General features: G+C 45.0%; 2 protein-coding genes across 3 annotated transcripts; both read right to left on the bottom strand.

Annotated features, from left to right (window-relative positions):
• Positions 1-4,736: 4,736 nt before the first annotated feature.
• LOC116959446 lies at positions 4,737-10,962 on the bottom strand. 2 transcript variants are annotated; one of them, XM_042796773.1, is made up of 8 exons: positions 10,870-10,962; positions 8,548-10,627; positions 8,159-8,230; positions 7,448-7,519; positions 6,504-6,611; positions 6,051-6,113; positions 5,434-5,608; positions 4,737-5,311 (listed from the first exon to the last, which is right to left on the bottom strand). In XM_042796773.1, exons 2-8 carry the CDS (start codon positions 8,801-8,803, stop codon positions 4,750-4,752), a joined length of 1,308 nt encoding a protein of 435 aa, XP_042652707.1. In that variant the 5' UTR covers positions 8,804-10,627; positions 10,870-10,962; the 3' UTR covers positions 4,737-4,749. The 2 variants fall into 2 exon arrangements, with proteins under 2 accessions (XP_042652707.1, XP_042652708.1); XM_042796774.1 differs by having other exon boundaries at positions 8,002-10,627.
• A 4,094-nt stretch (positions 10,963-15,056) lies between these two features.
• Positions 15,057-24,840, bottom strand: LOC122152378 (protein tyrosine phosphatase domain-containing protein 1-like). Its single transcript, XM_042796776.1, is given in 9 exon segments — positions 15,057-15,621; positions 16,474-16,584; positions 18,578-18,763; positions 19,487-20,688; positions 21,366-21,503; positions 22,268-22,385; positions 22,582-22,687; positions 23,501-23,672; positions 24,243-24,840. Coding segments are annotated over 9 exon segments (2,364 nt in total). The 5' UTR covers positions 24,457-24,840; the 3' UTR covers positions 15,057-15,504.
• Between the last annotated feature and the right edge of the window lie 630 nt (positions 24,841-25,470).

Raw genomic sequence — 25,470 nt, 5'->3', positions numbered from 1 at the left:
TCAAGCGGTCAAGTGGAAAAGATGAACCACTTAATCAAACAGCAAATTGTAAAATTGGGGCAAGAAGCAAACCTGACATGGCCTCAGTCCTTGCCCTTGGCCCTTTTACGCATACGGACAAGGCCAAGGGCAAGGGAAGGGCTAAGCCCCTTTGAAATTTTATATGGACAACCATACGGGGTACAAAAAGGAATAATTGGAGATGAAATCATGAGCTCCTACATGGTGGCGTTAGGGAAGCAACTCAATAAGATCAGAAAACATGTAATTGGTACTCGAGGTAGAGGGCTGGATGGACCTGTACATGATATACAACCTGGGGACTATGTGTATGTTAAGTCTCTTACAGAGAAAACCTTGGAGCCACAGTGGGAAGGGCCATTCCAGGTGCTGCTCATGACGTTTACAGCCATCAAGATTAGGGAATACTCGGCCTGGATACATCACACCCGAGTAAAGAAAACCCATAAATCCCCATGGAAAGTTACCCAAGTTCGGCCAGGAAGATTATGCTTCTCACGATAAGTCTGATAATCATTTTTCCTCTAATGCATAGTCGAAGGTTCAGTGAATGGCCATGGTCCCAGGCTTACATTGGGCATACTAATAAGACTAGAAATGTGAGCAACCACACGTTGGCTACTATAGTTATGCAGGGGAGAAATGTGCCCACAAAAGAAGAATGGGATGCCTATCCAGGAGAACCACAATTGCAGGGAACATTGGGACAAGAAATGAAAATTCAGATGCAGAGCATTTAATAGCTCTACTTACTGGGCAGGAAAACAAAGGCTGTTTGGGACAAAGCCACCAATTTTGAAAGGAGATTCCAATCTTGGTGGACTATGGTGAATTTTACTTATGACCCCACTACTAACATAGCTACTGCCTTTGTGCTCACTATACATAATGCCACAGTTTATGTAATCCACCCCATCATTGCATTAGGATTGAATCATGAGGACACAGTGCTCTATCCTTCAGAACATAGAGCATGGGCCCGGAAGGTGAATGAGAAATGGCAGACTGTAAATGTGGAATCTTGTATTACCCAAGAACAACAGGGGTTCATTTGTGAAAGTAATACAATTGATGCCCAAGATGTATGCCTTGACACTGAGCAAAGTATTTGCCACTTCGAAATTCACCCAGATAATAGTAAAAAACGGTGATTGTATATACTGGTCAAGGCTGTATATGTTTAAGAACTGCTTGTGTATTCGTAGAGATAGATCATGACAATGTAACTTTGCCCATTGGGAATCATTCTAATTTCTGTATTTGTAACTTTGTTAAGATCATTGGGTGTGACTTTGTATATTGGGCACCAGTGGTTTCCCACCAGTTGATAAAATTTAAAATCACAGGGTATCTCGAGTTATCACCTACACCTATTGGAATGAACCTTACATTAGTAAGGCAATTGATTAAACACCAAGATCTGTTGGGGATCTTGAGAGAAATTCAGAAAAACGGAGAGAAAACTTTAGTCACTGTTCACCATGATACAAAAGAAATAAACAGGGTTTTGCAAAGAGCAAAACAAGATGCAAGTCATAACTGGTGGGATCCTTTTTTCGGCTGGTCGCCTTCTGCAACAGGGATTCTTAACACTATGATACACCCCATTGTGATCCTACTAGGTAGTTTAGGAATTTTATTAGTACTAACCATCATGTTATATTTATGGGTCTGGAGAATGTTTAAAAGGATAACTGCTATGCATGAGGCTTTATATTATTCGGGAAAATTGTTGAAGTAAAAGAATTTACTTAGTATGATAAGAAAAGGGGGGATTGATACAGGGCCTAGATAGGAACAGGGGATGTAAGGGTTAATATGGGAATAGCAAGAAGGGGATGACGAAATAGTCGAGATAAGGGTTTGCCTAGCTTGTACCAGGTGTTTGTGTTGCTCGACCACTATCTCCTGTTTAAGTAAAAAGCCTCCTCCACCCCTGAGTAAGCGAAGATTACCCCACAACGGCACAAACCTGCTCTGCGGGTCCAGGGGGGTGACAGAGACTGCGCAGACTCAACTGGGAGGAGATCATGGAAATGCTAATTTTAATACGAAGCGGGGATAGGTGATGCATATGTATAGGCGTATTGCGAAATATTATGAATATGTAATCATTTGCTCTATAAATCTAAGGCAATGGTGCCACATGGTAGCACATATTTGGAGGAGTGATCCCCCATGTGCCCAGTGCTGAATAAACATACCTACTTTACAATCTACCAGGTTGTGGAGTCTGTTTTCCGCACGTCAGCTGCTGCTGCACAGCAACACGGAAGAACGACAACGACGGCACGTGAACAGTGATGATACCAAGGTGCGCACCCACTCTCCGAAGGGGGAACCCGCCCCTCAGAGGTGCCCGAAGGGGGCAAGCGCTCACTCAAGCTCACCCCGAGGCACCATTCCCTCACCGAGGGGGGCGGGGGGCTGAGGGCACTCAGTCCCACCAAGCTCCCTTCGGGGTTGTCCCCGTCCCAAGGGGAGGGCTTCCGAACACTCGCCCGCTGCGCCCTCTGAGGGGAGCTCCCGCGGGGGCCGCCTCTTCGAGCCCGGCAGGAGCTGAACTCCGGCCCTAGGCGGCCAGCGCTCCTGCGCCTCCTCTCGCCCCACGAGGCGTTTCGTTGGCTGAGGGCCTTGTCTGTGGAGCAGCGGTCCCGCCCCCCTCTTCCCGCCACGGCAGGGGCAGAGCCGCGCGCGCTGCTCTGCACCCGGCCCGGGTGCGTCCGTGACAGCAGCCGCGGTGTGCCGCCAGAGGCGCGAAAACGAGGGCGCGGGAGAGCCCGCGCCGCCCTGCGGGAAGCCCTAGCCCCTGCCACGCGCCAGGCGAGGGATTTCGGTCGAGTAACACCACGCTAACGGAGCGCCTTCCGAGGCGAGACGGCTTCTCGAGCAGAACAGGACAGCAGCAGGACAGGAGAGGCCCGGAGCGGCCCCGTCGACTGCGGCGGCTGAGGGGCGGCCGCCGGGGGCGCCATTTCGCCTTTTTTCCTGCGGCAGCCTCGGCAGAAATGGCGGAGGGGGCGGAGACTTTTCCCCGCTGTCCAGTGAGGGGAGAGCGTCCCAGGTGGAGGCGGTGCCGCACGGCCCCAAACCCAATGGGCGTGAGAGGCGGTGGATGATAGACGGGTGGCCGCCTCTGTGGAAAGCCCCGTTAACAAGCGGTTCCGTTAAAAGCGGGCCTAGGAATGCTGCGGAGCGGTGCCTAATCACGAGAGCACTGGCATTGCGAGCGCTGGCTGCTCCCCACCGTGTGGGGAAGGCTGGGGGCTGGCTGGAGCCTCAGCCCTTGGCTGTGGTAGTGTCGTGGTTTAGGCCTGATTGGCAGCCAACCACAATGCAGCAGCTCTCTCTCCCTTCCCCTCCGGCAATGAGAAGGGACAGAGAGCCAGGCATGGGGTTCAAGATAGGACTGGGATGGGGGAAAATCCCCCTTTTATGATCACGAGCAAAAGGCAGACTCGTTAGGGGAAGGAAAAAAAGAACATACATTTATTACAGACACTAACAACACATAACAGAGTAGGACAGTGAGCAGCATTGCCACATCTTGAGAACACCTTCCCCCACCCCTCCCTTCTTCCCGGGCTCAGCTCTGCTCCCGATATCTCTACCTCCTCCCCCAGGGGCGCAGGGGCAGGGAATGGGGGGTGCAGTCAGTGCTGCCACTTCCTTCGTGTTCGGTGAGGGGAGTGTCCAAAACTTGTTACCCCCTGCTCCATCGTGGTCCCCCTCTCACAGGAGACAGTCCTCCACAAACTTTCTCTGACTTGAATTCCTCCCATGGACCGCAGCGTTCCCCACACTGCTCCGTCATGGGTCACTAACTTCCTCCGACTGGATTCCCTCCCACGGCTGCAGCCATTCCCGAGCTGCTCCGGTGTGGGACTCCCCCGCATGCTGCAATCCTCCCAGCACTGAATTACAGCAGCGGGGCCACCTTTTCCCATGAGACCCCGGCCTTCTTCGGGCACAGAACCTTGATCAGCCGAGCAGGAACAACAGGCCGTAAATCAATGTCTGCTCCACCGTAGATCTTCATGGGTGGCAGGGGGGGGCCGCCCTGCCGTCTCACCACAGGATACAGGGGGGTCTCTGCTCCGGCACACCTCCCCCCTCCTTTCTTCCTCCGTTCCTCCACTGACCTTGGTGTTCACGCAGCTGCAGCAACTCCTCCTCACAAGTCCCACTGCCCGTCACCACGTCCCTTCTTAAATACGTTATCGCAGAGGCGCAGCCGATTGGCTCAATTTCCCAAACAGAAGTGGAGCTGACGTGGAGCTGGGGGAGCTTCGAGAAGCTTCTCACAGGGGGCCGCCCCGATAGCCCCCTCCCCTGCCACCAAAAACTCCACCACTCACTCAACCCAGGACAGGTAGGCAGCAAACGCCTTCGTCTTTGCTGCTGCTGCTGCTGCTGCTGCTGCTGCTGCTGCTGCTGCTGCTGCTGCTCGGGGAAAGTTAGGCAGCTCCACAGCTGCAGTGTCATCTTCACGCATCCCCTGCTTTGGGAATTTTAGAATACAAGCGCGTGGTGACTGGAAAAATAGCACTTGGAACCTGGCTTTTAACAAGGGAAGTTTAAAGACTTCCTGTAGACTACCACAGCTTGCTGTGTAAAGATGAAATCTGTTCAGGCCAAAAGAGTTGATAAACTTCAGACACAAAGCAATCTTCTGCTTACAGTAACTTTATTGCGTGCCTGGGGGAGTGAGGGGAACGCTTCCCCAGCTCACGGGGGCTGTGCATGCCAGTCAGAGGAGCCCCCCGTGCGTGGCTCCTGCCTGCCTCCACCGCGAGTGGACATAGTGGGCATATCCACAGCCGCAGCTGGGCGTGGAGATGAGCCAGTGCTTGGTGCCTCGTGGGGTTTGGCTGTTAGGGCCACGTGGACGCTCATGCACCGACTCTGTCCCTCTTCATGGGGGGGGTGAAAGGGCTGGCCCCGAAGGTGTGGGTGGGGGGCTCTGTCTCCACATCTATAATCCGTAGCATTACAATGCGTCATTCTGCCCTTCCTGTGCAGCTGGACATGGGGGCAAGTGTGATGTCTGGGTTGTCGTCGCGGGTAGCTGGGCAGGTTCTGTGGCTTCAGGGCATTCGGGGATGGGCTGGGGTGAAGCAGAGGCAGTGGGGCCCGAGCGGAGGGCAGGTGTGCCTGTTTCGCAGTCAGGGGCTGCAGCTGCTTATGTTGGGTCTGTGTCTCAGGGGTGCCGGGGTGGCTGGTCGGGTTGTCCGGGTGCGAGGGGCAGCTGCCAGTTTCCAGCTCGTGTCCCAAGGCTGCAGGGGCATGTCTGTGGAGAGAGGAGGCCGCTGAGGCACTCGGCTGCAGGAGGGACACAGGGACTCCTCTCCAGAGCACGGCCCACGAGCAGCCATGCAAGAAAGTGGTGGTGGGGGAAAATCATTGACTCACTCTTTTCTCCTCCTGCACCTCCAGATGCAGACGCACCACAGTATCAGTGCAAGTGGCAGCAGAGTCACAAATACTACAGTGCCAATCAGGCAGCGCCTCTCCATATTTTGGGTCCAGAAACGAGTTGTGCTACTCTGGGGACGGGAAAAACTTCGGAATGTTTCGCCGACCGCACCTGGAGATGCCATTTGGGATGTTAATCTGTCCTGTGCACCACAGATAAACTTGCAGCATGCCTCATATGGTGAGGATGGTCCCTGTTTCCCACCAGTGCTGGTGCCCGGAGGCACGCTCCCACCCTTTGGGACAGGTTGTCCCCCCAAACAAAACTGAGGCGGCCAGAGGAGCACGTGGCGGGGAGCGCATCTGCTCAAGCAGTCGCTCCTTCGAGGGACACGGACAGAAGAAACCATCCCTGCAGCAGGCAGTGCCACCCCCAACTCTCCCTGCCCCGGGCAGCTCCCACATCACCAGGGGATGGAGTCAGGACTTCTCAAGAGACACCTGAGCCTCCCTCCCCACTTCTGCCTTTTCCCCAGCATGGGCACCGCCTGCAGCCGCTCCCAGAGTTCTGGACTTATCTCCCACTGAAGGACCCCAGCAAGACTGCTCAGTACCTGAGTTTGTTTGAAAAAATTCATATACTCTGCCATGGTGGCGTTCTCCAAGACTTGACAGCACTGCCAAAAAGCAGAGAGGAGAGGTAAAGCCTCCGCATGGCTCAGGCACAGAGGATGCAGGAGGACAGGGAGGTTCCCTCCAAGCCCCTGCCCAGCTGGGGAGTCAGGGCATCGCTCTGGACCTCGGCTCACGGGAGGGATCCCGCTCTGTGCTGCTCTTGGGCCTCGAGGGACTCATGGCAAGCTCTGGGATGCAGCTACAGCGGGAGGTGCGTCGGATTAAGAGTTACATTCCCCATCATCTGCGGAACGTGGCCCAGGTGCCGCGAGCCCACAGCACTTTCCCCTTTGGCTGCTGACGTGACGTGCAAGAGCGGGACTGGGGGAAGAGCCTGCTGACGCACAGCGATCCCGATGGGTGCCAGCGGCTGACCCCGGCACAGCAATTACCTGGCATGCGGGGGGCTTGCATCGCCTCCCTTGCTGAGGCAGAGGCGGGCCGTGAGCCACTGCTTCCTCCTGGAAACGCCGACTCCTGCACAGCCTCTGGGTCTGTCTCTTGAGAAAGAAAGCGGGACAGTTGGGTCAGGTGGAACCGTTCCCCATCAGGGCGGTGGCACCTCCAGGAGGCAACGCTTCTCAAAGCCATCGGTAAGGTTTAGATAAATAAATCTGCCTGCCGACATCTGCACAAGCCAGCTGTGAGCCGTGATGGTAAAACGGGGGCACCAGCTGCCCTTGGCACTTGGCTTGAGCCACAACTGGCAGCAGAGGCTCTGCCCCATCTCTGTGGCTCGCCAGCGCCTGCAAGGCGTGAAACCCAGCATCGCTGCTGCGAGGCTCTGCTCGACCCCTGCCTGCTGGGCCGGCGACGGCGTGTCTGGACACGGATCTAAGAGCTCCGGCTGACGAGTCTCACGGCTAAGGCAGAGCAAAGTGTACCCACCCTGTGTTCTCTCCAGCTCCTCCAGTATTTTCTTCATGATTTCTGATGGCTCCCGGGAGTTTTTTCCTCCTTCAGCTCTGGGAGGACCTTAACAGAACGTATTTGGTACGATTCCACATGAATAAATTGCACAAAACCAGTGCACAGCCTGTGAGGTGAGCAGAGGACAGAATACTCACCCGTGGGATGCCAGCCAGACTCTTGCACCAGATCCAGCCGAGGAGCTGGAAAAGTCCTCCCGTCAGGAACATCTGTAATTATTAATCACCCAGAGAAGCTCCCGTCATCTACACTGGCAGACGCGAATCGCAGGAGCGGTGAGGGGGTCACGCAAGCAGAGGGCACCCACGGGCAGGTCTCCGTCCTCCCACCTGCAGAGGCGCCCGGCCGGCTGACCTTTGGGCTGTGAGCGGGCAGCTCTGAAGGGGAGGGAAAAGCCAGGACGTACCCGTGCCATCTCCCGCAGTCGCCGTCCTGGAACCCAGCTGCCAAGCTGCATCACCTGCGCCTACAGGCACGGCTGCAAAGAAGCACAGGACAGAACGGCTCCGGTGACACAGTCCAGGATCCTTCCTCAGATCGGAGTGGCAGCTCAGGAGCGCCGGGCAAAGACGGGATTACTCCACGGCACTCCTCTCTCCCCTCCGCTCAGGAGCTTGGTGCAAAGAGTTACCGTGTGCCTGCAGTGGCACCACGCTGGGACAAAATGAACCACGCGTGGAGCCACTGGGAGAAAGGACTCCCTGGAGCTCGCACCAGCTCTGAAGTCAGCCCCAAGAAGCCCACTGGCTTGGCAGCCGGCACCGGGAGGGAGCAGCTCAGGCTCCCAGGGGCCGGCAAAGAGCTTCGCAAGGGAAAGCGCCCCGGGGCACGGCACTCAGCCCGACCCTTTCCCTCTCTGCTCTTCTGCACGTCTGCGCGTCGGCCGCAGAACGAGCAACTTGCATTTCACACGGAAAGAAAAAATTAGAAGGTAGATGCTCCTTGCTGCCTCTAAATTACCCGTGAGATTGCTCTCAGGCTGGAGGACAGGAATACTAGATAAAGACATTGGGAAGCCGTGGACAGTGAGGGGGTCTTCAGGAGATCTGCACGTGAATAAACTCTTGCCAAGTTGTCAGTGTTCACTCTTTCAACAAAATGGACATTGAGAACTTACCTCCAGGATGGCCCAAAGATTCCCAGTCACCATTGAGTTGAGAAGCCTTGTAACCATTGCCACCAGCCTCATCTAGAAGCAGACACAGATGTGAAACATTTCCATTGCATGTTGGGATCCCCGCCTGCCTTAGGGAACTGCAGGCACTGGAAAGGGGCCCCTCGTAACGACAGGGCACCTCTGCAAACACTCTTTCCAGGCCATGTGCAGCACCTCTAGGAGCAGATGGACCAACATACGGCCCCTCGGGGCTTTCTGACCGGGAGAGCTCACACAGAGAGAGAGGAAGCCCTTGCTAAAGCACTGGAGGGAGAAAATCATCCTCCACGCTTCCTGGGGAGAAGAGCCCTCTGGCCCGTGAAAGGCTGCACGAGCCGTCCCCCACTTACCTGTTCCCCACGCTTTCCACGGAGCTGTCCTGGCAGCCCTGGCATGCAGGGCCACCAGGAGCAGGAGGATGAGGAGGAGGTGGTGGGTGGGGGCCATGGCCCCGTGCTTGCACCGTGCTGCTGCCCCTGCTGCTGGTGCTGGTGTTGCTGCTGCTGGTGCTGGTGCTGCAGCGGGGGCTGCGGGCTGAGTGGTCGGTATTATGACCATCATGACATGACAGGGCTCTGTGACCTCACAGCCGCGCCGAGGCTGCATTTGAGGGGAGAACGTCCCTGCGGGCAGCTCTGTCCAAGGGCCTTAAAACTGGCTCAGAATAGCACTCATTTCAAAAAGAAACAAATCACCGCCAAAAAAAAAAAAAAAAAACTAAGAAAAATAACTGAACAGAAAAGAAAAATGAGAAAAATATGAACATTTCTGGCACAACCGTATCCTGTACTTTGTGACTTGATCTGCCATTGCAGGCACTAATATGGCCACGTTTTCAGCAAAATAACTATTGCTCCATTGTCTCAAGAATGTCAGTGCTGTCTTCTTAGAAGACATGAACCTTCAGTATTCGGTACAGTACTGTTCCCAGCAGTCTTCCAGCCAAAATCTGAACTTGCACCTGGGCTCTGGCTGCTTTCACAATCATTTGCTTTTCTGACTCACTGAACGCTGCATCCAACATTGCATCCACACACTCCCAATCCATGTTCTGCTGGTTTTTAACAATCAATTTGAACCCTTTAGCAACCTTTTCAGGGTCACCTTGATAATTCCCCGCAGTTGCTCTCCAGCCATCTAGGTCTGCAAATGTGAAGGGCACTTTAATCCTAGCTAGTTCCTCCCCACTCCCATTGCCTGTTTTAGTGGAGCCTGTATAACAGGTACCATGTTACTTTGAGTTCTAGTAGTAATGGGAGAGAATACAGCACCCACTTCTTCCCTTTACCTCACCTCTGATTCATCAATAGCAGTGCCTTCCCCCGGTGGAGGTGATGGGAGGCCAATATTCCTCCAATCCCTTGTTTTGTGAACTAATCTTTAAACACCTCTGCCCGATACTACAAAATGAACAACATATTTTTAATTTTCCATCTTGCTTATTATTCTCTTTTTTATAACACCAGGATTATAGGGTCCCGGGGTGCTAAATTAATTCCACATTCTTTCTGCCATTCAGGGTGATTCTGCAAAGTGAAAAACATATCTGTGTAAAGCACTTCATCCCACTTTCCTTCTTGGCACAGAAAAACATGAGTTGCAACCAGGTATCATATTTTAAAGTTCCATTAGGGGGCCACTTTTCTCCATTGAGCTTATACAGAGGCCACCACTGATTGCAATATTTAATTAACTTCTTATGGTCCACACTTCTCCCTGGTGGTTCCCAATTATCTTTCCAGTGGGCTAAAATACAGCCCAAAGGACTCTTTTTTCATAACTGCGCTCTGTTTATTCCCCATTTAGACTTAGTATTTACACAACACTGAGATGGATGGGACACGAACACTACACAAATGAACGCTGCACAAAACTAACCATTACTAACACAAATTAAAAAAATAAAAATAATAACAAAAGTAATTATAACCCTGGATAGCAAAAGTCGACTTTAAGGAAACCAAGACAAAGTTTGGAGATTCCAATCCCCCCCTTGCTTTCTAACTCTCCTCGCCGAAGCAGGAGGGTAGGTGCGGCTGGGTAAGGAGTAGGAGGTAGAATCAGAAATTTTCAGATATGCATGTATCAGGCATATGCATGTAACATAAAATCAGACTCAGATACAGAATCAGATACAAATGCACCAACAGGTGACAATAATGACCCCAAGGATCAATAGATATCATACGTGCAAATGTATGCCGCCCTGCAGGTTCTTATGAACCGAGACTTAGGGGCAGCTTCAGAATGACTGGTCTCAGAACAGAAGAAGAAAAGAATGCCTTATCCTTACCAGAGGTCCTTGTCTGTCCCTGTAAGGATCCGCTGAATTGGTGAGTCCCTCCAGAGAACCTCTCTGGGGCCAGCCTAGGTAGTCACTGACTCAGAGGTTCCAGCAGCCAGACAGTGTCCTGCCATGGTCGCCAAAATCTGTTACCAGAAAGTGGTAATTAATTCATTCTCTAAGACTCAATTTTGGAGTTTTAGAAAGCAGGCATTCTTTATTACAGCACCGGACACACAGGGGAGAGCTCCTCCTAATGTGTGTGTGTGAAAACAAAACCAACAAACATTTATACTACCTTAATCATACATTCATTGCATTTTTAGCATATTTTTATCATACTCATAACTTTTCCAGGAACTCATTAGCATATGTTAATGTCTCTTACGCATGCCTGTTGGAGTTTTCAGGTGGTCATTGGGGGTCTTCAGATGAAGGCTTGTCTTCTTCACTGTGTCTGCCAGCTGACCCTTACTTCTGCGCAAACTCAGTCCTGTGGTCACGGATACCTTATGCTTCAAGGCTGGCCTGGTCTGGTTTTCTTGCTAGTTTGCAGCTTCCTTTATGTTTCTTTGCACCTGCTACTACAAGGCCGAATCGTCTCCAGTAAGATTATTTGTGAGTTCCTTATCCTAAAGTTATTCTAACTGTGCCTCAAAAGATCAGTATTTGTTCTACAGCACAATTGTTATATGGTTAAAACAGCTTAAATTAATCTTAATAACTCTATTCCACAAATATCTATTTTCTAATGATCTTAGTTCACAGGTATCACTGTCTTACTTCACAAATAACGTTTTTTATCTCAAATGTGGGAAGGGAACACGGCGCCTTGGTTTCGGCGATCAGAGCAACGAACAGATCAGACGGTGCCCCGACTCCTGTCTGGACAAGGCAGAGGTTTTGCACGTCGAACAAACGAAATCGTGATGCCTGAACAGCTGAAAGGTGAAGCCCAATGCAGTTTTCATCCTTGTGCAGGTGAAACGTTGTGAAATAAATTCGGCCGGCTGCTAAATTCCTTTTTACTTCCAGGTGTCAGTGGACTCTGTTCCTGACGAATACAGACGCTACAGCACAGCCCATGTTGGGGTGAGCACCTTTTGCCGGGTGTCCGCCAGGTACAACCGAGAAGCGCTTTGTTAGCCCCTGCACTCCCACTGCGGGTCACAAGATGGGGTCTGAATACCCAGAGAGACAGCTGTGCCAGCAGCACGTGCAGCAGCGAAACACCACCTTGCCACTCTATTTTGCTTGGGTACCGTAATAAATCTCGCTAGCTAGCACGCAGAGAGGGCTTCCGAGAAGTAGCAGTTATTAAATGTTATTTTTCAGGAGTCCTGTTCAGGAAGGTGGAAAGAGGTAAATTCAGGTACCGATTTTTAGTAAGTTACAGGTGGTGCTGCCGGCAGTGAGGAGAGTTGCTGGTGGGCTGGATTTGCTGGGGCACCCCCGTCCAGCACCCCCTGACCACAACCCAAATGGCCCCGCTGTCCCCCCAGCCCGCTGGTCTGGCCCTCTGACAGGGGCTGGAGGTGGCCCCGCCAGGTTGGGGCTTGGACATGCGGAGACAGAACCCCTCATGGACACCTTTGAGGATATATATGACATACAATACCATCAGGTTTAGCATTATAAAATGCATACGTGTTCTACGCTCCCTGACTTTTCGCTTGCTTACAAGTATGCAAGAAATTGCTGCTAAAACATAATTAATTTGGCATTATTTGGCAATTGTGTATTAGTGCAGAAAGGTTGAGGACACTATAAGTCTTCTGAACTGAAGACAGGTGATTTTCAGAAAACAGGTTTGTTCTGCAGAGGACCTGCCCCCAACAGCTTCAGGGCTCAGCTGTTTCTTCAGATAAAGAGGGACAGAGCTGTTGCACAAGTGTCTGGGTAGTACCAAGAGCAGACCCTGTGAGGTACCAGCAGTGGCTGAGCTCTATGCCCGGCCGCAGCTGCGGATGCCCACAGTGTTGGCAGGCAGGGGCCAGGCACAGCACTCCTCGGACTGGCGGCGGGGCCCAGAGGGGCTGGGGGAGGTGGTGGCCACAGCCAGCAACAGAGAGTGACACCAGCATGCAGAAGGCATGGTTCGGGAGGCACTGATGGGAGCCTGAACTGGCCAGTCGCATGGATTGTTCAGGGTCTGTGTAGCGAGGGAACGTTTATTGCAGCAGGATTATCTGGCCATGGACCTCTCCAAATGGGATACCCAGGGAAAAGGGAATCCATCAAGAACAGATCCAGGGACACAAGCCTCACAAACAAATGCCCTGGAGGCAAAACGAAGGTCCTCACTAATCAGTGGGCCCTTGATGGGCCATCACCAATTGGGGGTGTGGCACAGTATGTCCACATCAGGGTGCTGAGCCTCCTGTTAAGTGAGGTTTTCACCACAAGAAAGTGGTGAGCACCCTGCCCCTTGAACAGTGTATTGAAAGTATGGCTGAAGCATTTGTAAGAGTTCAGCGATGGTGCTAAGGCTGTGGCGGCTGTTTACAGGACACTGATTCAAAACACACACTTACAGCCAAGGCTATGGATTAGTACGGATAGGGCAGTTTTGGGGGGACACAACAGTAGGCACGTGGGGTTTTTGACCAAAGGGAGGTTGGCCTAGTGTTAGTTTGGAGGCCTTGGCTTAGATCATGGTTACTACTGACAACAAGGTGTACAAGTATTAAGGGGGAGACAGTTTTACTGCTTCTCCCCAAGAAGTGAGGATGATGATTTTTTACCCTCTGGTGCTTTAGCAAGGGCTTCCTCTCTCTGTGTGTGAGCTCTCCCGGTCAGAAAGCCCCGAGGGGCCGTATGTTGGTCCATCTGCTCCTAGAGGTGCTGCACATGGCCTGGAAAGAGTGTTTGCAGAGGTGGCACGTGCCAGCCAAGAGGTCACCCAGTGTCTTTTGCTGCTCACAATATTGGCGCTGTAGATTGCAGGGGCATGGGAGAGTACACAGTGGAATTATCACATGCCTGCCTTGCTATCACATACCATCCTGTCCCATCCTGCGACTAGCTTGTGGCCATTTTGCTTTAGCAGGAGTTGGTGATGGAGCGTCAGCATGACAAGGCAGCGCTTGTGATGAGTGAGCGGGATCTGCCCACACAGAACCCACAGCTGCAAGGCTGTCACACAAAGCTGTGAGTCAAGTTTAGTGCATGAGGAAGTGATAAGGAAAAGGGGTATTTGCTATTTAAGCATTTCACACAGATCACACATTAATTAATAGGCTGCTGCTAAAGTCAATAGGTTTGATTATTCATTTAGATGGGTTATTTTTGGTTTGTTTTTTTTTTTTTTTCCCATGATGGGTTCAATCAGATGTGGTAGCCAATTTGGCCATAATCACAACTGCATTTGTCAGCCAAAAAAATTACTAAATAAAGAAGCACCCAGTTCTACAATATTGATTTACATGGACCACATGTAGGTAATTTTCAAACGCCAATGCCTGACACTAACTTCACGAAGATTATTCTAGCTAGATCTAATAATATGTGAAAGTCCTTGTTAATGATACTGATTTAAACAATACTGAGCTGGTTTGTACGCCCCAAGTGTATTATACCAGGAACTGGTGCTAGCTATTCAGAGCTGTTAACTGTAGTAAACTGAAATAATTTATTGGGAAACTAAGACAACTGCAAATACATCTTAGTATTCCCAAGTCTGACTGCTAAGGTAGGCTGGCTAATGTGAGACTGCTTGTTATGTTGCCCTGCCTCTTTACAAAGCTGCTTTGGTGTATGTGATTCATATGCAGTATTTTACTTTCAAGTGTGCTCACTTTAGGATGATTCTGCCAAAGTACTCGTTTGGGTCTGAATTTGACATAGAATCATCTAACAGTTGAAGCATGTATAATTTATATATATTTTAAAATGGACTATTTTTAATTCCAAATATTAGTAATTTACAGGATCAAATAAAAATATTTTGGAAAAGGACAGATTCTTGTTTAACTACTTAAAATATATCAAACTGGATAAATTCTTAATTCTGCAAACTCACATTCCAGACTGAATGCTAAGGCTGTAATCAAAAACTGCAGTTATGATGATATCCCATTTGTTATTGCCTGATTAGATACAAATGCCTCTACAAAGTGTATTGCAGATAACAAGATCTCACTGATTATTTTTTAGTATTATTAATGTTACACTTACTTATGCCAGTTTTTGCTGAACATAAGTATGGACAGACTTATATCCTTATTAAGGTCTGATAATTAAAGAGTTTTCTCACTTAAAATAAGATCTATAAAGGTTTAGCTAATAAGGTACAATTTTAGTCTTATTCAAAGCACTTAAAATGTCACAATCAATTTTCTCTTAAAACCACTTTAAAGCTTTCTTAGCCAAAAAAGTTAAGACCTTGATAACTTAATATTCAATACACTTAATGTTTTTCTCTACTGCAACACCTTTTACAAACACTAATAACTGGTGACAAGTATTTAAGAGATCTAAAGGAAAAAATTACCTGCTGTCCATAGCAGACCTCAAGATCACTTCATTATTACTCTTAGTCTTATTTTAAAATTTCTAAAAGGAAAAGGAGTTCAATAAGCTCAGTCAGTATTTATTTTCTGCAAAGTAAAATAACATTAACGTAAACATACATATTACATAAATATTAATGCAATCCATTACATTTTTGTGTACCATGGCACTGAACTTATGGCAATTGTGTAACTTGAAAATAATGTTGCTTGTCAATGACAGAGGTTTCTAAATCAATAAATACATTTGAAAACAAGAGAACAGTTCACAATATAAAAGCATAGTACCTGCACCCAAATGCTACAGTACAGTCACACAGGAGCTGTTCTTTAGAACTGAGTAGATAGAACAATTGTCACTAAATCTCCCTCTAAAAAAATAAAATGCTTTGTTAATAACTGCTATTACCTAAAGCTAAGTAAATCATGCCAGATAGCACAAAATACAGTAGCTGGAAAATGCAAAATAATTTGGTAGGCCCATCTAATTCTTCAGCACAGCTATGCAGACATCAAGAGGGATTCTCTGTTTCTTCCTTTAGCCTTTTTCTTTTTTCTTCCAGTGTTTGTTTAAATACTTTTTTCAAGGTATTGTAAAAATATGGTCCATTTTCAGAATCGAAGCTTGTCTAATAAAAGGGAGAGATTTAAGTTCACTTGTTAAACAGATGTCATACAACAAAATGCAAAGTAGATGACCAACATTTAAAAATAATTACTTTTCGGATATATCAAAGAAAGTATGTGTTTCCTAATGGAGTAGTTTATGCGAAGTATTTTCAATTTGATGCTAACTAGACATTAAAACAAACTAGTAAAAGGATAAATGTAATGACTGTTTTAACAGGTGACATGACTGTAGATTTACAAAAGATTAGGAAGCAGTATGATGAACATTCTGTTCAAATAATTTCACCTGCTGAATTTGAGAAGAAGGCAGCTCTGAGCTGAGCAATAGCAAGTTTAACCTGCCCCTGTTATTAAATGATTCCAAGAGCAGAAGTTACTTTTACACATACTATATTAAGGGCCCGAAACGTAACTGAATTGCCACACAATTTCAGAAAATGATTTAATCTGATGGAAAGACTCCAAGTAGTACAGAATCTACCAAAGCCTTTGGTAAACTACTCCCAGTCACTAATTATTCTCACCAGTTAAAAATTATCTTTTCCCTAATTTGAAAAAGTCCACAAATTGGCAGTGATACAAAACCAGAAAAATTAGACTAAATGATAAAAGCTGTATTTCCAGAATTTAATTATGTTGGAAGTATTTCTTACCCTTTATGCAGGCTGATTATTATAAAATGTAATCTCTGAAACAGATAAGAATCTGAATAGATAAGAATCTGAAATAGGTAAGAGTACACTAAGTGTGAAGGAATTACTGTAACTCTGCTCACAGAGGCCTGCTCTGTTGATTCACCCTTCATGATTTAAAACAAATAAATACATTGTCATGGACAAATGGTTACTTGCCTTAGTAAAAGCTCTGACAGCACGAGAAAGTAAGGCCTCCTCCACATCAGCTGGTAGCATTTGCAAGTTCACTACACAGTGTAAAATACAAAGGATAGTCTGACATTGTTCCTGGTGGGTAAAAGGAACAGCAGTTCATTAGAAGAATTATTTTAATGAAAAACATTTAACTTTCAGTTTTCATTAATTGCTGTTCAAATATCAAACTGTGCCCTCCTGTATTGAAACCCTCAGGCGTAGGAGTTGGGGAGGGAATATTCACAAGCCTAAAGAGCCTCTACATAATTATTTCATCCACGATGGGAGAAACTCTTCTCTTTTAGTGTACCACAAACTGCTCTGGAAATTTCTAGGTCCGGCATGCATCTGGAGACTTATTTTTCAAGGTCCCCTACACAAACAGTAGGATTCATGTGAAGTGGCACAGAAAAAGCAAGATTTTATTTTTCCAGGCCCAAATGCTACGCATGTTTAGGGCTCTTTCCCCAACTAATATAGGATGATCTGCATCTCTCTGTCCTACCATTGGTGTCTCCTTCACCATTAAAGGAAGCTTGCAGAAAGACACTTGGGCAGCGCAAGCAAGGATGCATAAAGGGAGCAACAGTATCTCTGTGGCTGCTAGTTCCCATCCTTTTTCCAAGACAGACAGATCTCCACACTGGCAGGTCATTTAATAGTGAGAATTAAATTAAAATTTGAGGGATTTCTGGGAAGAGCAGCTAAATATGCACCAGTACACATGTAGGGGCTGACTGGCTGGAGATCTGATTAGCAGGAAAGAACCTGGGTGAGTGTCCCACTGTATACAAAGTTGAACATGAGCCAGCAACAGTAAAGGAAGCTCAAGAACATCCTGGGCTGCGTTAGACAGAGAGTTGCCAGCAGGTCAATGGAGGCGACACATCTGGAGAGCTGGGTCCAGCTCTGGGGTCCTTGGTACAAGAAGGACATCGACACACTAGAACAAGTCCAGCAAGGGGCCGCAACGATGATTAAGGGACTGGAGCATCAGTCATACAAGCAACCTGCTCTAGTCAACACTGTACTGAGCAGGGCGGTTGGACTAGAAGATATCCAGAGGTCCCTGCCAACTCAACTATTCTGTGATTCTGAAATAATATAGAATAAGGTAGGATAAAATTAATATTTTTAAACTAAGAAAAACCATAATTATTATTAATTTCCCATTCATTTATAACAGGTATCAAGCAGATATTTTTTTTTAATACAAACGGAAAGTTAAAACTCAGAGTGGAAGAATGCTTCTGGAAGAAACATGGTATTTTTAGATGAACTCAGGAATTCTGAATGTCATGTCATGAAGATGGTGACTGCACATAAAGTTATGACCACCTATTGATGAGAAGCTCTATTCTTGGATATCTGGAGGCCGTTAAAAGGGGCCCTATTTTCTTCATAAATACACTGGAAACAAAGAATTTCTGAAGAATTAGGAAATTAATTTGTGCAACTAAGAGATCAAGAATAGAGATTTTTTTTCTTTTAATTTACCTCACATCTAACACTTTGGGGAAAGCACAATTAAACAGTTTGTATCAGAATTACCTGTTTTTCACAAGCATTTTAGAATACAGATGGCTACAGTTCTGACTTAGGTAGCAGAATTTGGCCTGGCTTCTGATTCCTTAAATTGGCAAATTCTTCCTATTCCTTGTGTTAGCTCTTCCAAAGCTGATGGATTAAGATATTTGCACAGCAAATAATGCAACCATTAAGCACAGCTGCCAGATGTGACATTAATGAAAGCCATACATCAGGTCACAAGGAAAAGGTTTCTCATCTTTGCCTTTGGATCTCAAACTGCAGAATTTGCAGGGATATATGCTGAAGTTGAGCTTCTACTGAATGGTGTTCAAAGGCAGTATCTGGTATACTTTTCTTGCAATAATCATCATCATAGCATTGATCACAACTCATACTATTCAATACCAAAATAATTCTCATTCTGATTTTTAAAGAGACTGAAGTTGCCTCTTAGAAGTGTAATTCCCTTGCCTAAAGGCCATAAATGAACAGTTTAACACACGTTAACAACACATACTTGGGAGTTAAAGAATTAATTGACATATACAATATCTACCTTTCTCAGTAAGTAAAGTGCATCCTGTGATTCTGTGCAATTGTTTGCCAGCATATCAATATCATCTTTGGATATAATAGGTTCTTTCAGCTGCTCTATCCAGGACCACATCAAGCTACAGAGGATAAAAGGATCTCTCTCGGTACAGATTTTATCCCAAGCTCCATCTCGAGAATTCAGTTCTTTCTTAAAACAAAACAAAACAAAACTGAAAATGCATCATCTATTTACTTTTGCCAACATTCTCTCTGGTTGTAGCAGTACTTGGCTGCTTACATTCCAACAAAAAAGGAAGACTTAAGAGTTAAAAAGAAAAAAATTTCTAGTTTTCTTCCAAAGCATCAACGTTTATCAACACTAATACAAGAGATTCTTTAAAACAGAAGGATGACATAAGTAGTGCAGGTCAGAACCTCCCAGTTATCTACTAGAATACATAAAACAGTTTTGGATTCCAACGTCAAAGGAAATGCTGCTAGGAGGATTTGGCTTTGAGGATAAGCAGTCAAGATTCTACTAAATTATTCTACTTTTACACACAGAATCCTCTGATTAGTTCTGAGAAAGCACTCATTAAAAACAACACAGCTCTAGCTTAAAATCTGTAGCGCTTTTATGCTACCAGCAGCCAAGTTACAACCACAGGTAATTGCATCAAGTTTCATTAGTTAATAAAACGAACGAACACAATCAGAAATGATGTTTGGTGCTGCTAGAGACTAAAATTTGTAGGTGCACTTTGCTTGTTTTTGAAAGAACTGGCCCATAACTGACAGTTATTTACTGAACCACAGTAAAGTGGTGTCCCAATGTGCCATTTCAAAGCACACGGTGACATTTTTGACATTCCATGAATTAACCTCGGTGAAATATACAGAGCCCATAACATTGAATAGAGTTAAAAATTACCTGCCACATTTCTACCTTCTGCTTCACTTCATCCTCTCCCAGAAATTCATTTATATCTGCAAGTGCTTTTCCTGCCAAAACTCTTCGAGCTTCCAAACTTAATTCTGGCTGCAGAACAATGTTTGGGATTGCCTCCGACACATCTTTGCTACCTTGGCTTTCATATCCAATGGAAAAGTTCACTTTAGAAGAAGAATCAGAGGCCTTGGAGACACAGACTCTTCTGCTATATATACTAGTCTCGCAGTCTTTTCTATGACCAATCTCATTGGCAAAATTATGCCTTGGTGTTCCAGGTTCCCTGGTATTGTGGATAGATGCCAGACCAGAAGAAAAGGTTCTGCTGCGTTGTACTTCTTTGATAGAGTTCCTTCTGTGATAAAGTAAGGATCCATCTTTTTGCCCATTCAAATTAAATTTACCTTGACTCCAGAACATGCATGTATTATGCGCTAATGCTTCTTTGTTTAAATCCAACTGTGGCTTTTGTTCACCTGTGGCAGAACATTCCTCACCACTCTTCTGCTTAAGTTTGTTGGACTGTAATAGCTGAGCAGGTACTGTCCATGCAGTTTCTCCTTGTTCTAAAAGCAAGTCAGATCTCCTTAAATCTGACTCGCTATAGCTTAAACGCCTTTTTAGATGAGTAAGAGGCCGAAGGCATTCAACATTCCTTCTTTTCCAAAGATGGTCACATTCATGTCCCAGGGAGAAAAGAGAATCCCGGGCCTCGAAAGTGGACGAGCGTGTGTGGGAGGAGTCCGACATATCACTGTGCTGCCTTGCGAGTTCTCTGTCTAGCTGTGTGGACACCAACTGAGAAACAGTCTTTTCAATTTCAGCTGAGAGATCTGGTACATCTAACAATTCTGCTTTTATCACTTGTCTGTTTTCAGCCACATCTAGCAACAATTTGCAAACTAGATGAATAAGTTTTGGCACGTGTTTGAGATGCCTACTCTCATAACCATGGAGCAGATGTCTCTGACGGGTCAGGTACTGGGACAGTGTCACTGTGTGTGCCTTGGGCTCACAGCATGCAAATACGTTTCTCAGAGGAACCAAAAACTGAGTGAATTCTCTGATGCATAATAACTGCCCTCTAGTCTGAATAGAATTAGACCTTTTTGCTCTAACAAAAATAATTGCTTGATCAGCACTCATTCTTGTTGCAAAAACTAAGTAGCAAGCTATTAGAACACCTGGAAAATACAAAAACAAGCATTAGTTGAAGAACTATCAGACTAAAACAAATACTCAGTGCAACTATAAGATAACAATTAATACAGGTAAAGATACAGGCTTTATGCCCTCTATTATGTGATGCATTTACCTATGTACAGTTGCATTGTTGGACCACAAGACAGTAAAAACACTCTCACTGCCTTTCAGTGAGAGCTAGTTTCTCATCACAGTGTCTTTAGGAGTTCCATCATTTCTGAACAATAGTGGCTTCTACAGGAAGAATATGGGCAAAAAGGTCTTGAAAGAAGTAAATTAAATTTTAGCTGCTCCACCAAATCCACCCAATCTAACAATGAGTGGCAGGTCTGTAAACATGTAATAAATACCGGACAATGGAAGTGTACTAGGTGAGTTTTTCCCATCAAAAAGCAGATGTCTCATTTGAATGTAACAGGGAATTATTACACAGATTTAAAAATTTTCTAACTTTACAGGTTTCTGTTTCTAATATTAAAAGTGATCTCCCCTTGCCATTCTGGTAATTTTCACAAATTTGTTCAGCATTTTAAACCATTTTATAGATGTATATCTTGCAATGATATAGAATCTAAATAAATTATTAATAATTTATAACCAGAGACTGGTTTGCATTTTTAGACAAACAGTTCTGTTGATCTCACAGTAGAGCACATACCTGTCCGACCAAGTCCTGCATGACAATGAACAGCTACCCTCCCTTCCTGTAAGGCGAAAGCCATGACTTTTACCATATCAAGTATAGTAGTGAGAGATGCCACTCCATAATCCTTCCATCCAAAATTATAAAAATAAACTAAAATAAAGAGAGAGTTATTTTCTGCCAAACAGATGAGAAATTTTGAATACGATATGCAGAGGAGAGATGACTAATAATATGATAGTACTAAAGTTGCATAATGGATCTTAGAATCTGACTACAAATTGTTTGCAAGAGATTATTTTCCCATTTCAGTGTATACTTGCTATTGAAATTTGATAAATACATGAAGCTAGCAAAGATATGTCAAATTAAAGTTCAGCTAGAATGTAAAAGGTATAACAAAACTGAGTGATTCACACAAAAATTACCGAGCTATATATAGGTAGAGGGTAATTTTTTCTCTTTAGAAATAAAAGCACTTCTTCAGTCAAAAGCTGTTTCTTACAGAGAGGCACTTTTTCTCATCTCACCATAATATGAAAATACAAGGATACTGTCAATAGAAATGTCCTCAAATTGAATAACCTTTTATAGTCTAGATAATAAAGCATGAATTGTACCAGAACTGGAAACACCATCAATGTTTTATATATTTGTGAACTCAGAAGAAAAATAAAACTTTAACTAGCTGTTGTCCTTTCTTCAAACACCTGAACATAAACCCTCCAGCTCACTCTACGTATATGCATCTTCACTAATGCACTATTCACTTGATGACATTTGCCAAGTTTCATGTTTACATCCCATTTCATGCAACTTTTCTTATAGCTGCTTTTAACACAACAAAATTTAAGTAAAAATATCTTCAAGTACCAAAATCAATAATTAACGAGGAACGGCAGCAGGAGTGAACTTACTTCCAGCCTCCATAAAAGCTTCAGGAAGGTAGGTGAAGCCACTTTCTTGTTCCAGTGGATTCCCACAGCTCGCGTGCTCCCCAGGACGCTGAAGGTTAATTATGGTTTTTTGCCACATCTTAAGGAAGGAATAGATGAGTCAAAGTATTATATGCAGCCAAAATCTCATCATCCCTTGTTTTCTGAAACACATTTAATTCTTAGTGGAGAATAAATCTTTACCTGTATATCGTTAAAATGAAAGGATCTTTATCAACAATCCAAATCTATGTTGAAAGAGAAAATGGATCAGGAATTACACTAGTAATACCTACGATAAATAATGACTAAATTTGTTACCTTTCAAACTGTTCAATAATGTTGTACTTTTCAATTAATTCTGTTGAGGGTCGAGCCATAGCCAGTATGTTATCTGTTATCCTGGGAAATGGAAAAGTAGGTAACAATGTTGTTATTAAAAATTTCCTGGGTATGAATCTACCAAAGTAAGAATACTATGTTATATTCAAGAAAGACAGAAATACATGCTGGTAAACTAGAAATGATTTTTCAAAAAATTCTCCTATCATATAGTGTTTGTGATAAATCTTATTAAGCTGATGCAGATATAACGTATCAAAAGACCATTTTGATAAATGGGTAAAAACCTGGAACTGTTTAAATGCCAGGCAAGTGAACATACTAAAAAAATCCCCTGAAGAGAAATCTGGATTCAGACCTCTGTTTGGCCCTTTGAGGTTTGTATGCTTCTGAATAGCATTTGGTATGTTACAAAAAAATCAGTAAGAATGTAAAGATACATTTCATGTGAATATTACTGCATATGAATATGCTTTTGAACACATACCTTACATGATTTCACCTTTGGTAAATGTTTTTATTTTTAAATTCTCTTATGAATACATTAATTTGCATTTTAAATCTTAGCAAGAACTGTTTATAACCCAGAATAGATTTTTTTACAACTCATGACAGATAGGAATTTCCTCTTTTGGATCTGAACCAAACTTATTGTAAGTCAACAGAAATCTTTCATCATCTTTACTGGGCTACGTACAATGGCCATTATGGTTTACTGTTAAGTTGCAATTCAGAATCAAGCTATCATTATGTTTTACACTTAATTTAGCAGTAGCTGACTTAAAAAAACCTTATTATTTTTCTTTGAATTCTCTCTTTTAATAAATACAATCGATGCAGTTACATTTAGTAAGAAGAAATGCTGCTTATTACCAAGAAGAGTAGAGCCCTTTAATGGCTTGCTCCTGGTCACTCCATCGAGCTGGGTTTTCGTATTTGCAAGCACGTCCACCACATGCCATTGAGCACTGCATGTGACCAGGAATGACATGGCGAAGGCGCTCCCCTACTTTAGTGTATTTCGCTGTCGGACGTCTCGAACTTCCTAGAACACAGGAAAAAACAGATTTAGTAAGGAAGCATAGAAATCATCTCCACCTTAAAAGTATCGGTTCAGCCTTAAGTTGATGAAGTTACAAACAGCATACATATATAGAATATATATTTAAGGCTCATTTTTCAACACAGACTTAAAGTAAGGATTCTGAGAGGAAAAAAACTGCTTGCATTACTACAGAGGTTGTTTTTTCTCACAGTAGCTGTGGTTTTTCTGATGAAGTTAGAGGAGTGTGATATCCTTTGCAAGAGGAAAAGATGTCACGGTCTTCTTCCACCTGAAATTGAAACTACTTAGCCATGTACTTGGTGTATGTGTGAATGTGTGCTTCTGTTTTACCTGTTCTTTATAACTGAGCTGTTAAGAGTGAAAGGTATGTATTAATCCTTGAATAAGGCATCAGTGAACAAAATATAAAATACAGGGAGAAAAATTAAAACCCACTATTTTATGCATATATATATATATATTATATAGTTAACGGATCAAAAATATATTAATTTAATACCAAGAAAATACCCAGAAAACTGCCAACAGTCTTAATGAAAAGTACTTTACTTTTTTTTTCAGGAAAAGTTGAATCCAGCTCCTCGGGGCTCAGAGACGACACCGCCACCATAACCCTGTGAGTCGATGATGAGAGCACCTCTACAACTGAGCTCCGGCGCCTCTGGATTATGCGAAGAAGGGGATCGGAGGAAGAATGCCTCCGACCCTGGAAAAAGTTGCTAAAAATACTCACTGCCGACCGCCTTCGGGGTGAACCCTGCATGACTGACCAGCCCCAGCCACCATCTAGCAAGGCTGCTGAGGATGCACTGATAGGAAATCCAAGTTGCTCAGTGCTGAAGTTGCGGAGAACTGTGCATCCTTCTGTAAGCTCCAGCAGCTAGTCAGCATGGGCTGAGCTGTCTCCATAGTAACGAACAATGAAGGCACTGCTGCCAGCTATCCTTGGGGCTGCTCCATTTCATAGGAATGGAGTCTGTTTGGGACAAACTGTTCCGTTGCTTGATGAAAATAGTTGCATTTCAAGTAGGTAATTTTGAAAATGGACTGGAACAACCAAAACATTTTCCGTAAACAATGTGAGTATTTAGTTAGTTGTAAATAACACGCATTCAGAACTCACTAAGACACAAAATTCTAGATTGAAAAGAACAATAAAAATGTAGCTGGAGGCTCTGATTCCTGAGAAATATGTAAGTACCTTATACTCCCCCCTCTTGGTTTAACATTCCACAACCACCTCTCCTCCTCCACTTAGCTGCTCCAAAATGCATCATTAGCTCTGTAATAATTAGGATTAGTGTGTTCCTACTGAAATGGTTCAGTACATGATGAATTGTAGACTGTTTGCTCTGGACCATTCATATCTTCTAACAAAACACAATCTGTTATTCAAAACAAAAGGCTTATTTTTTTTTTCAGAGCACAGCTTTTTTATTAAGCAAAGCTGTAAGTCCTACAGACTGAGATAAAGCAGATTATGGGGAGGAGAAGATATATCAGTTGAGTGCTTTAGGCTTTTCAAGGTAGATATTAGGTGGCAAATTGCCTCCCACTTTGCTTCCAGTGTGCTAAGGAGAATGAGCTGGCCAGAAAGATTGCATCACTCCCAAAAGCACAAAATTCTCATGCAACTGTGTGGAGAACAGACTATTATAGCAATGCTAAAAAACACTCTGTCATCCCATTGTCTGTGCTTTTGATTGCACCTTAAAGACTGGGGAAATCAAGAAAACCCACCATAACTTTGTACAATAAGCAAATTAATCCCATTGCA

The sequence above is a fragment of the Tyto alba genome, unplaced genomic scaffold (assembly GCF_018691265.1).
Source record: "Tyto alba isolate M040663 unplaced genomic scaffold, T.alba_DEE_v4.0 Super-Scaffold_23, whole genome shotgun sequence".
Classification (NCBI taxonomy): domain Eukaryota; kingdom Metazoa; phylum Chordata; class Aves; order Strigiformes; family Tytonidae; genus Tyto; species Tyto alba.
This window is presented reverse-complemented; position numbering and strand designations above follow the sequence as displayed.

What these genes read in the sequence shown, in the direction of transcription:
- LOC116959446 (XM_042796773.1), bottom strand. Translation starts at nt 8,803, where the DNA reads ATGCAGCCTCGGCGCGGCTGTGAGGTCACAGAGCCCTGTCATGTCATG. An exon ending in GACTGCGGGAGATGGCACGG is followed by an intron (nt 6,612 to 7,447) that starts GTACGTCCTGGC and finishes TTCTTTCTCAAG; the next exon opens with AGACAGACCCAGAGGCTGTG. An exon ending in AGGTGCAGGAGGAGAAAAGA is followed by an intron (nt 5,312 to 5,433) that starts GTGAGTCAATGA and finishes CTCTCTCCACAG; the next exon opens with ACATGCCCCTGCAGCCTTGG.